Source organism: Saimiri boliviensis, chromosome 8 (assembly GCF_048565385.1).
Source record: "Saimiri boliviensis isolate mSaiBol1 chromosome 8, mSaiBol1.pri, whole genome shotgun sequence".
Lineage (NCBI taxonomy): Eukaryota > Metazoa > Chordata > Mammalia > Primates > Cebidae > Saimiri > Saimiri boliviensis.
The window spans coordinates 47958882-47972142 of record NC_133456.1 but is presented as its reverse complement, the minus strand read 5'-3'; the positions used below and the strand labels follow the sequence as shown (position 1 = coordinate 47972142).

Sequence of the window (13261 nt, the reverse complement as noted above, 5' to 3'; positions counted from 1 at the left end):
ATTCAACATTTTATTATGTCTGTATCAGCTTTTACTGCCCACCAAGGAGCAGTCATAGGAGGAACTGCAATCTTGCTCACACACACAGTATTTTCCAATTCTTCCTTTTGCTTTATCACTATGTTTCCTAAGAAAATGATACGCAAACCATGGATTTTGAAAAGTAGCAGTAGTCTGGAATTCTTCTGTTGGGGGAATTTTTTTTTCTTTCTGTTGAGGGAAAGTTGTTATTTGGTCATTAAAATTATTGAGAGTCCTCTTAGAATCAAGGATTCAACATTTAAATTCCTCTGACTTTATATTTGTTGGTATTATAAAATGTAGACTCATCTCCAAATTAGTCAGTCTGCCTAGTTATGCTGTTCCAATCTGCTAGACACTTGGTTTGAGTTCTCCCCATGCATAATAAAGAATTTTCCTTTTGTAAATTTTATGATTTATACCTTAGCTCTTCTACTATGGAAATCTAGCTTTGTCTTCCGTAGCCAACTGAAGCCAGCAATGAAAACAATATTGAAATATTATAACCAAAAGATCTGCCTTTATTACTGATAATCCTCAGTTATTTCCTGAGCTTTGGCTGTATGGATGTAGACTGCTTATCCAACAGTGAGCTGAGATCAGCCTCAATTTTTCCAGCAAGTAGGAGTGAAGGAGTAAGTAGGAGTGTCCACATGACAAATATTTCTTTTCTAGGTTTTGCAATGGAACAAATATGGTTGCTGCTGCTTCTAACAATTAGAGTGCTTCCAGGGTCTGCTCAGTTCAATGGCTACAACTGTGATGCCAACCTCCACAGTAGATTTCCTGGTAAGTGTAAACCTAATCTGTTCTCTAATTGCTTCTGGAAGAATGTTTATATTTGAAGAGCAATTCATTTAAATACATATGGAGAATGGAGGCCTATCTCTTTACATTAAGTGGATATTAACAAATGGCAAATGACGAGACATTTTTCTGGAGCTGTAAATTACATCCACATTAACATACGAAGTGTTCATCACAGTTATGATTATAATGGCTGCTCCCATATATGAAAAATATTGCCTCATGTATAAAAAATTGGGAGGTACTAATTTCATTCAAAATTTGCAAAGTTTGTGCCTTTTCAATGAATTAATTCAGACTTTTAAAAACTGCTCTTATGTGCTAATATATTTACATAGGAATAATCTTAAGAAAATGATTGTGAAATTTTGTACAATAAAAAAGACCACTATTTCAATGAAGTGATGATTACCACCAAAGTACACAGGTCAGTTTCAGAATGAATTTCCCAGGAACCCATCAGCATTATGACAAATATGAGATTTTGACAATATTGATGGGAATGTCCCACAGGTTTCTAAAACCTGCACTCAATAAGAAGTTACTCAATGTTTTACCTAAGTAGTCATCATTTTATATTAGCTAAAGTTATGGAACCCCAGTTCAACATTTACAAAATAAAGATGAGATGACTGAAAACACTTTTCGAAGTCTGTCATGCAAACTGAACCTCTTTGGGCATGGCTTACATTCTGAAAACCTGCCAGTCCTTCCGTGTTTGGAGCATGCCAGGAAACTGCAAGTCTGCAGAGAGCAATCAGTAGGTAGTTACAGAGATGAAGTGCCATTTCTACAACAGAGCATACGTCAGAAGTTGTCTGAATGTCTTCATGAACTCAGACCTTGGATGTAAGTGCTTGGTTTGTTAGGTGAAATATGAAGGTCATGGTGGGAATGACTAAAGGAATTCTAGAAAAATATGCTAAGGCAGGGTTGTGAATAGCTTTGAATATCACAAATGAGCTTTTTATTTACATTTATTATTATGGAAAATTTTAACCATATATGAAAGTAAATGTTAGTAGGAAGAACACTTATACTGATCATCCAGCATTGTCAGTTATCAACACATAAATTTTCTTTGATCCCTGTCCTTACCACTCATGGTATATGAATTTATAATACATTTATGAATAATAATAAACGTATTATTCATGCTTTGGTGTTTATATGTGATGGAAAAGAACTTAAAAATCATCATCCTTTACGTATATATCCTATCAGCCCAACAGTAATTTCTTAATATCATTAAATTCAGCCAAGTTGCCTCTAAAATCTTCATACCGAGTATTTGTTGATATAGCTTTTATTTCATTTTGTTTTATAATGGTTCTGTCCTTTGCTTTTACAAAATGCTGTTGAGCTCTTTCAGCAGTTTGCTCATTTGTCTTGTAGAGTTCTGACCCTGGATTTGGCCAACTGTAACCCTCAGGTGTCATTGGACACTCTCCTCTTTCCCTGACGACCCTGTAAACTAGTTAGAGCTAGAAGTTTGAATAAATTTAAGCTCCCTTATTTTGGTGAGAATGTGTGTTATATAGTGTAATGAAAAGTGTTTTCTCTTCATTTTGTAGGCAGTCGAGAGTCATGGAATCTTTGTAAACGTACCTTTTAAAAGGTGTGATGTGGAAGAGACATTAGGAGAAGTATGAGAGATAGAATCGAGTCAAAATAGACTAGAGGCAGAGAGAAATATCCTGACGGCAGTGGTAGTGGAAGCACTACAAGGGGGCAATTATTAAGAGATATTTGTGTGGTAGACTCAGCAGGAATTGAGAATTGATTTGATTTGGCGGGTAAGAGAAAGGCAAGAGTAGAGGATGTTTTGAACTGGTACAAGTAGATGATGATGCTGTTGATTGATCCAAGGACACGTGCATGTTTTAGAAAGGAAGTTCAAGTTTGGAAATAATGGGCTTGAGGCATTTTGGAATGTACAGTGGCAATTTCTTTCTATTCAGCAGTAGGAAATATGGAGCTGGGCCTGAGAAGAGGGATCAAAACTGACGATAGCTGTATGAGAGCTGATTCCTCGTGCAGTGGGTAATCAATGAGTAGGAAGTAGGAAAATAAAATGTATGAAAATAGACTGCTAGTTAGATAACGTTTGTTTTTAAAAGAAAAAGAAGGAGGAAGAAACAACCTGAGCCAGGAATTGAAAACAATTCCTGGGACTACAGAGGCCTGAGCATACATGAGTAAAGGGAAAGTTTTCAAAAAATGGAACTACTAATAAAGAAATAATTGATGAAATGAGAAGAGAAAATATTGAAGTGATCAATGGTACAGGGGAAGGAGTTAACCTTGGAAAAGTAGTAGTTGTTTGTTTAAGAGACAAAGAGAGATAAAGACATGGTTGGAGAAGGTGAGAGATGCAACTGTGTGCACTCCCTCAGTGTCGTGGAAGGCAGCGGCTCTCATTGGAGTCACTGGGGGCCTGGGAAGGATGGTCAAGCAGTGACCCTGTTGTGAATGGATAAGAAGGCCAAGTAATAAAAAGATTGCTCAGCAGAGAAGATCTGGCCGGTGTGGGAGTTATATACTTGCAAAGGTGAATAAGGAAGGTTAAAGAGCGATGAATTGACTAGGACAGGAAAAAGAAGTATTTATCATAAAGTGGATTTTTAAAAAATCATGTTAAAATGCCTCTTTGTGATGGCATCTACTGACCACCTGCATCAAAATCAGATGGGTTAGTTGTTAAAAGTGGGGACTCCCCTGTTTCACCTCAAACAGGTGAGGTCATAATCTATGAATGTGGTCTTGGAAATCTGTGTTTTAAATTCTGCAGGGGAATCTAACGTACATTTATGGTTAAGAACAACTAATAGTGTATTCTATTATTTTCTTGAGTCTATTATTCCAATTAAAAGCACAATTATTTGTTGGAGAAATAAACCTAAAAACAAAATTTTCCAACCCAGAAATCCTCTCTGCCTAGATGGTAGAGAAAAGTAGAGAAATAAAAACACTTTCGTCATTAAATAAGCATTAAACTAGACTGTGATGTGCAGCATAGGTAATTGGTAAGAGATTACAAAAACAGGAAGAAATCTTACCCTTTTATACAGCCAAGCAGAGACAAATCATTACATATGTTTTCAATATAGAGAATAACGAGTCCTCAAGTAAGAGGACTTGACGGGACCATTTGTCACACACATGAACCCCCACTTTACGTGGTAAGTAGGGTGACCATTTGTGTGAGCTGACTTATTTTCTCCAGAAGAAAAGTTAACTTCTCATATCTTTATGAAAGGAAGTAGTTTTGCAATTTGGAGCAAGGCTCACATCAGAGTTAGGCTCCTACCCCACCGCAGAAACTGAGACATAATGTACCCTCTCCCTTGATGTTTACATTTCAAAGAGATGGCTCTCAGATCCTTGAGAAAGACATTCCTGAGTCATAAAGCTTACAAGAATCCAATCTAGTTTTCAAAAGGATTGGTACACACTTCAAAGAGAGGAGACAGTACTTCTAATTACAAGTTTTCTAAAGTAAACGCTCTAAGAAAAAGGGAGGGAGAAGTCTCTTCCTCTATTTTCGAAGATATTTGTACTTTATATTTTTTCTGACACACATTAGCACTTTAGATATTATCTGGCTTAGACCACAAACACCCAAACTTTCCGGACGTATATTCATAAACGCATATAGCCATTACCACACACATGCACATGTGCGCGCGCACACACACACACACACACCACACAGTTACAATGTTAAAATTTGTATTTAAAAAACACGAAATTCATATTTTAAAGAACAAATATTAACGAAATTCAAATAATGCTGAAGTCCCAGGAGAGACTTTATATTTAGATGCGAATTATTTAACTCATTTTTTTGGAGGTTGTTTGAGAAAAGATCAGAGTGAGCAAATAAAGCCTAAAGATTAATTGCTTACTGCCCTCTTGACTCTCAGTATCTCTTGCACATTGGGATCACTCTTGATGTCATCAGAAGCTCCACAAGCTACTCAGAGCATAAGCAATGGGATGGAATGAGAATGAGCCTGGCAAAGGAAAGGAGCTATCTAAATGTAAAGCAATGTTAATAATGATGAGAGTAATCATCTCACCCTAACTGACCTTTGCTGTTTCATGACATTAGAACTATTTTCTTTAATTTCCATGGCATTTATCGTGGAGCCAAGAGAAGCACCATGGTCTAATTCATTTAAATTTAAAGGAATGCTATTTAATTTTAGAGGGAGTTAACTCTTGGTTATCCAAGCTAATGGCAAAAAGCAGGCTCATGAACCATCAAAATTATGGTTGTGATGATTCTAGAATAAAACTCAAAGTGTAGTTGACTCTTAGAATACCAAGGAATTATTTGGTTTAAGTAAAACATACAGAGGAATGTACTTGGCCTTTGTGACTGATGGATATTTTCTGAAATCAGTCCCCCTTATTTGGAAGTATATGAGAATTAGGCTAAACTTTCTGGCCTCTAAAGAAATATTTAATGATAAAGGCATATCCAAGGAGAAAAATGGGCTTATAGCACAAGGAACTTCAAGGTTTGACACTGTAATGACACTCTGACATGAACTAAGTAGTCATGGGAAGGTGGATATGAGTCAGTGTATCATAACATGTGATTTGACATTGTGTTGTAAATAATACTATTAAGAAAACAAGCACTAAGTTCTATGTATTGAGTACCAGGCACGTCACAAAATTCTTTCATTTCTTACAACAAACTTATAAAATCTTTTTAAGACCTCTCTTTACAGTAGGAAAACTGAGGGCATGATTTTGTTAAATATTGCAAATCTACAAATTGGTAGAGATATAAAACTGGGATTCTTTCCCTTAAACAATGATGTATAAAAACGAAATTTGAATACTCAGTTTAAAAAATGATATAGGTATGGAGACTGTCAATGGAAATTACCACATTTAAGGATATGAAAAGCATGTGTTCGGAGAATTTGTTTAGTCTTTTCAAGACCTGCTTGACTAAGGAAATCTTTTTTTCAGTAGTATTTTTAATATTTTAATATTCAATGGACACAAGTGTTTCACAGGAGGTAAAATTGAGAATCAATGATTTAACAATAGAGTTCATGAGTGAGTTCAGCAGAATGAACTGTCAAATTTTGTGTTAGGCTTTGCTTAACCATTGCATTGTTCTCTGTCCAAAGTAAGAGAGGTTAGCAGAATAATTATCCCAGGGAATATGTTCTGGCCCTCTGTGTAGAAAGGAAAAGCCAATTCTCCTTTTTTTTTTTTTTTTTTTTTTTTGAGACGGAGTTTCGCTCTTGTTACCCAGGCTGGAGTGCAATGGCGCGGTCTCGGCTCACCACAACCTCCGCCTCCTGGGCTCAGGCAATTCTCCTGCCTCAGCCTCCTGAGTAGCTGGGATTACAGGCATGTGCCACCACGCCCAGCTAGTTTTTGCATTTTTAGTAGAGACGGGGTTTCACCATGTTGACCAGGATGGTCTCGATCTCTCGACCTCGTGATCCACCCGCCTTGGCCTCCCAAAGTGCTGGGATTACAGGCTTGAGCCACTGCACCTGGCTCTCCTTTATTCTTACTTAGTGATAGTTTTTGGTCTCCAAGTTGTCAAGAGGATGCCTGCTTTCCACTTTCCACCTGTGACTGCAATTTCTACAGCAGATGAGGCAAAACAACAGATCCAGGCAGCTATTGCTGATCCCATTCTGATTTATTTACAATGGTAAGGTGCAGTGGAGAAGACCACAGTTATCAAGTTCAATTGCGGTCTTCTCCCATATTTTAATAACAGTGTTGCTTATTGTGCGAATTTTCACCTTTTCTGTTTTTCGTAAATAAAGCCCATTTGCCTTTTTTTTTTCCTGCCTGAAAAAGATGACCAAACTTTTCTGGTTCCAAAGAACATGGAGCAGCAAGTGAGATTATAAGTCTGCGAAGCTTGCCTCAGACTGCATATGAATTTCCTACAGCACTGGGAACAACAGCTTGCATTTGCTAACGAGAAACAGATGTTGTGATGAAAAACTGAGGTAGCACAAAACCTGTTCAATATACAGAGGAAACTTGAATTCCTAATCCACTTTAAGTTCCTCATCAGCTGTTGGTATTTTGGGTAGATGAAATACCAACACCCCTTTAGGACTTCTAGCTCTTTTAGCACCAAAACCTCAATCTTATATAAAAACTTGGTAAGAGCAAATTTTAACTTCCAAAAATGAGTAAAAACAACATATGTAGCATCTGTTCCCTAGGCAATGTGTAAGCCTGTGTAGTACCAAACATTGCCACTCTCATTTTAGAGATGAAAGCAGAACTGATATATAAATTATTATTATGATCTACAAAGATGATATAAATTAGTATTGGAATATTTATTGGAGCCCAGAATGTAAATTATTTCCAGATGAGATTTTCTACCATGCAACAAAGCACTCTGCAGCATACAGAAAAGGTTCCTCTCACTGTATTGAATAACTTGCTGTTTATACTATCAGTTTTAAACCAATACTACTTTTAAGTGCCTACAAAACAGTGCATCAATACTAATGTGATGATACTCACAAGAATCTCTGCATCGGAACTGAACAGAGCATCCTGCCTGCTCGCTGTGGACTACCCAGCCCACCCTCATGCTCTCCAATTGCTTTCGAGTCCCCAAGATGGCATGTCACACATGCTCAGCAAAGATCCACTTAGGTTCTTTGCTCTGGACTCCTTGACCACAGTGCCACAGGCACCACCACTGCCAGAAATGCTTTTCATGAAAACACTGCTCCAGTCGGTGTAGCTGCCTTTTGACATGGGCTGCTCTGTTTCCTCCAGGTCTTAAACTGCTATGGTTTACAGAATGAAAACGAGGTGGTGGTAAGAGAAGAGGCCGATCCTGTTCCCAGTTTTGTTTTACACGTTGTCACTGGAGCACTGAAGTAGGCTTACTTAGATTCAGCCTCACAGAGCATTTTATGAGACTACTTTCCTTGAGATTCAAAACCAGTCAGTTCTTTAGACAAGAAAGAGATTCAGATGCAATTCTACTCCCTTCGTGATTCTTGTCTCTCTCCCTCCTGTCCGTTTTACAACTAAACTTTTCTCTCCTGTAAGCATGTAAATCAGACAAATAGATATTTGGTAGGTGGCTTAAACCCACCAGGTGAAATCCACCTATGAGCTTTCTTCTGTCCAGTCAAAATACAAAGCTGTGACTTAGCACCTGACTTGACTGAGAAGTAACGTCCACATCACCTGGAAACTTGTAAGAAATTCAGAAACTCAGGCCCCAATTCAGATCTGCTGAATCAGAATCTGCATTTTTATGATTCTTTGGTGATTCATCTGCATGGTAAAGTATAGGAAGTGCTGATTAGAACATGATACCCGTGATGGTCTGCTAGCTTTATGTTATTACAAAATCACACAGTATTTACGGTAACCCCAGCTGGCCATCATGCACCTTCTTACTCCTCATAGTAACAGGTATCAACAAATCTATCACTGTTAGAAATTCATTTTTAATGAGGCGAGGTAACTAGTCAACAAGTCTAATGCACTTAGAGAGATAAACTTCATATAAACAAATTGCAATAATCTATTAATTGTATATAATTGAATGAGTTGCATTTTGTCAATCTGAAGTTAGACATTAAGGATTTTTATGCTCATTGAAAACTCTGAAAACAGAGGTATCATCATAGGCAGTTGGCAGAATCCTCATAGATGAACACTCAGGATGAACCCAAATCAACTGTGCATTTATTTTGTTTGTAAATGTTGAAACTTGATATTAAAGACTTACAACCCACAGAGGGTTGTTTATTAAAGAATTGAAATAAATGTATTTTAATAAACATTTGCTGAGTATTTGTTACATGCTGTAGGAAAACCTAGAACTCTGTTAGTTTATAATTTAATAGGAAAGCAAATATTCACTCTCAGGCATAATGTGAGACAGTAGACCCATAGTTAAAGTCAGATGGGATAGAACATGAGAGGATGGTCACACACCATTGGAAAAATTACAGACAGGCTCATCAAAGGTCAACTTTGATATTATTTTCCTGCTTTAAGTTTATTTCTCTTCTTATCTGAATACCCTCACTGGTAATTTCAGCTATTACTGCTGCTTATTATTGATATACTGAGTCTTTGGTGATTCTCAAATTTGTATTTCTTATTTTCTGTCCCCAAATATTAGACTCATGTTTCCAACCACGTGCTGCACATTTCTGCTTGAATGTCTCATGTGTAACTCAGCCTCTCAAAAACCGAGCTTATCATCTTCCTCCTTCCTAAATTTTTTATCTTAGGGAATAATCCACCCATGCACCAAAGCTAGAAACCTACACATCAGTGACATCCCTTTTTCTTCATGCAATCTTCTGATCACTTTTTTATAGAATCTAACCAGTTGGAACTATTTTATTTCTTCCTAACAATCCTTTTCAAACACCTCCTTGCTACCAAGACAAGATAGTTTATAATGTTGCTTACAAATCTGTAGTATATCATTATCAGACTGTATTGTAATGGTTTATTTTTCTTCTGTCTTCTTTATTCAGTAAGCTCCTTGAAGAAATGGGGTCTTTTGTCAATGTTGGTATCTCAAAGTCTAGCACAGAGACTGGCACATGCTATGTATACAATAAATGCTTTCCTGAAACACGTTGTCGGTATGAAGTGGGATGTAGCTTACATTTTGAAAATAAGTAGAACCATTTGCCTCTAGACTAGTAGTAACCTGGTGGTACTGATTTTGCATGTTCGATTCTTATGCATCCCATGTTTTTTTTTTTTGAGATGGAGTCTCACTCTGTTGCCAGGCTGGAGTGCAGTGGCACAATCTTGGCTCACTGCAACCTCTACCTCCTCGGTTCAAGTGATTCTCATGCCTCAGCCTCCTGAGTAGCTAGGATTATAGGCACCTGCCACCCCACCCAGCTATGTTTGCATTTTTAGTAGAAATGCAAACCGTGTTGGCCAGGATGATCTCAATCTCCTGAGCTCATGATCCATCTGCCTAGGCCTCCTAAAGTTCCGGGATTACTGGTGTGAGCCACTGCATCCAGCCTCCCCATCTTTCTTCATTTACACTATGCACTGATCTGCAGAATTTCTTTTCGTACAGATGTTTACTTTTTCAGATCAATGATGAAGGAACATCTTGAGTCATTGTTCTATAGTGCTGAGTACCAGCCTACAGTCAAAGTTTGGAGTGTTGCCATCTTTGTATTAATAATTGTATTAATCGTACTTATTACCCTGTTTTAATTGTACTTTAAGTTCTTGGTACAAGTGAAGAATGTGCAGGTTTGTTACATAGGTATACACAATAACTGGAGAATATTCAACGTTCTGATGCTAGTGAAGGGAAATGAAGGTTTCAACAGTATTGAGATGATCTGAAAATGAGGCAGTCTATCAAAAGCCTCACCATTAGCCTCATTTGAATGTTGTTAGCTTTAAGCAAGTTGAGTATAAAATTGCTAAAACAACAACAAAGTTAGACCTACTTATTAGATATGTAAATTATATACTGCAAATATATTTTCAGTTAATTGTGTCTAATGGCAAAGGTGTAACTAAATATTTTAGGACTAGAACTTCATTGGGGGTAAAGAAGTTGAATGAATCCTTATTCATATATAGAGGACTGGATCAGTTCCTTCTTTATGTCCATTTGTGTGGAACCGCATTCTATGAACCCCAAAGCAGGGCATATTTTATACATGGAGAGACAGATGGCTGATGATGTGACAGGATATTTAAAATTTGCAAAATTTTAGAAAATCTGAGATACAGAAAACCATTGCCAGAAAGAAGGACAAGAGAGTACAGAACATTATTTTTACCCTATTCAGTTGAATATTCCATTATTTTTAATTTCTATGAAAAGCCTAGCTTGATTAATATTAGGGAAAAAAACATTGCAGTTTTGGAAATGTAACTGCACATAAACTCTGTCAGCAGGCTGCCATTTGACATACTTAGTATCTTTAGACATAAAACATTAAAAATCAAACGGCTAAAGATATCTACTCATTAGGTTGTTTAATACTCTTGAACATCATAATTCAAGCCAGGGATTGGACAGTAAAAGGCTTAAAAAATGTAGTTGTTGAGAGCAACTCTTATTCAGTAACTGAAAAAATACTCTCTCCTTTTGGCAGAAATTGTCCTTTGGCAACAGAAAGTATCCTTCTTTTCTCCTCCGCAAAGCCTCAAAAATGGTGAAGTTGAGCTGAATGGATGCCTTAATTCCTCCAACCAGGAAAAGGATATGTTTCTCTGAAATACAGTGAAAAGTCCTTAGAAAACCAGGTTAGGAAAGATTTGAACAGATCTCTTTTCTTACACTGCAAAAAGCATTTAGTTTGTCATCATATCTTGAAGTGGGATCAGCTTGTAGCAGATTCAGTTTCCTTGCTGGAATTACAAATTGGGTATAAAGCAGGAAACAGAGAAGAGCGCTACATCTGGTCACAGTAATTATTTGCCATTTGTTAAGATATTTTAAGCATTAATTAATCCCCTTAAACAGAGCTGAGGAAACTAGTCTTTAGTTGGTTTATGTTGAGAAGTGATACCTCTCTTTTGTGACAGATTTATTAATAGGCATTCACTTTGGTACATTTATGGTATATCAAGTAGAGCAATGATACTTGTTTGATTTCACCAAGCATAAAATGAATTTGTGGTGAACTCTCCAATAACTGAGGATTTGATTTGACATTCAGGTTGATGGTATCTTAGAGAGGCCATTTTGCAGGTAAAGGTTCCTTGTGATCTCACCTGTGCCTAACACATGTCCTCATTGACTTCTATTTCTTCCTTTGTGTTTTAATTACAAATGGATGAGAACTACCTGGCTCCCAACCAGCCAGAGCATATTTCATTATTCACATTTGTTCCCTCCGTGTTACAAAATTTCCCCTCCTTTACCTAGCTAACTCCTACTGATACTTCAAGACTGAGCTAATGGCATCTTCTCCGGGAAGCCATTCGTAACCAGCTGGTCTGGCAAATCTCCACGCAATCTTTACCTCAATGTGGGTCACGCTAATGTAATGTGTCTGCTTCCCCGAATGGACTGTAATATACAAGAGTCCCCTTTATCTGCAGTTTCATTTTCGATGATTTCAGTTCCTGTGGTCAACTGTGGTCAGAAAATATTAAATTTTCTGGAAAATTCCAGAAATAAACAACTCATGCATTTTAAATGGCGTGCCTTTGTGAGTCGTGTAAAGAAATCTCATGCTATGCAGCTCCATCCTGCCCAGGACGTGAGTCATTCCTTTGTCCAGCTTATCCGTGGTATGTTGGCTCCCTATCGACTAATCAATTAGGAGCCATCTTGGTTATCAGATTGACTGTTGCAGATTTGCATTGCCATGTTCAAGTAATCCTGATTTTACTTAATAATACTTTATTCATAATAATTATTAGTATTATTGTTAATTTCTTACTGTGCCTAATTTATAAAAGCAACTTTATCGTATGTATGTATGTATACAAAAAAAATATAGTATATATAAGGTTCATTACAATCTGTGGTTCAGGTACCCAATGGGAGTCCTGGAATGCATTCCCTATAAGACAAGAGAGGGAGAGAGGGCTCCTTTGCTTGGAAATATGACCACTATGTTTTGAATCCTCAATGCAGTCTGTTGCTCCAGTACTTCATGTGATTAAGTAGCTAATTACTCACTGGAGTATATTGGTTAATATAAAACCTTTCCTGCCTCTGGGACTTACAGTTTATCAAGAAAAATATACAAATACATATAATGATTCTAAGGCAATACAATAGCATAAAACAGAGTGGCATACCTTAGACTTGGGATCATGTCAAATATTTGGGTAAATAAAATTTGAAACCTGAAGAATGAGTAGAAGTTACTTAGGCAAAGCCTTTGGGGTAGCTGCAGCATTGCAAATAGAATTTTTTTGTGTGTGTGCACACCTGTATTATGTTTTAGAAATGTCCACAGTACTTTAGTGAGGAATAATTTACATATAGTAAGATGTGACAATCTTCAGGGTACTGCTTGAAATGTTAACATAGGTATATACTTATATAACCTCCACCCAAATCAAGATAGAGAACATTTTTATCTCTTCCCCAATTTTTCTTGTGCCCCTATTCTAGACAATTCCACCCCAGAGAGTAATTACTTTTCTAATTTCTATCGCTCAATATGACACATTTAAAGACATGAAAAATGTTCAGAGTCACATATTTAGGTAGCCAGGTTGATAGAAGAGAGAGAGAGGGAGGAGAATGCAGAGGTAGGCAGGTAACAAATTGTGGAGAGTCTTGAGGATCTAGTTCAAGATTTGGGCTTTTGGCCTATGTGAAAATGTAGCTGTTGAAAATCTGAGCATGAGGGTGACAGGACTGGATTGATGTATCAACAGCTGTGCTACTTGAAGGACATTAAGACTGGAGATACAGGAACCAATTAGGAAG

At 37.1% G+C, this 13261-nt stretch overlaps 1 protein-coding gene across 1 annotated transcript in view; it reads left to right on the top strand.

Annotated features, from left to right (window-relative positions):
• The first annotated feature begins 702 nt into the window (after positions 1-702).
• Positions 703-13261, top strand: part of ZPLD1 (zona pellucida like domain containing 1) — a 39654-nt gene continuing 27095 nt past the window's right edge. Inside the window, exon 1 of the mRNA XM_039477602.2 lies at positions 703-810. Within this exon, the coding sequence (XP_039333536.2) occupies positions 705-810 (106 nt within the window). The 5' untranslated portion in view covers positions 703-704. The remainder of the gene's footprint in view (positions 811-13261) is intronic.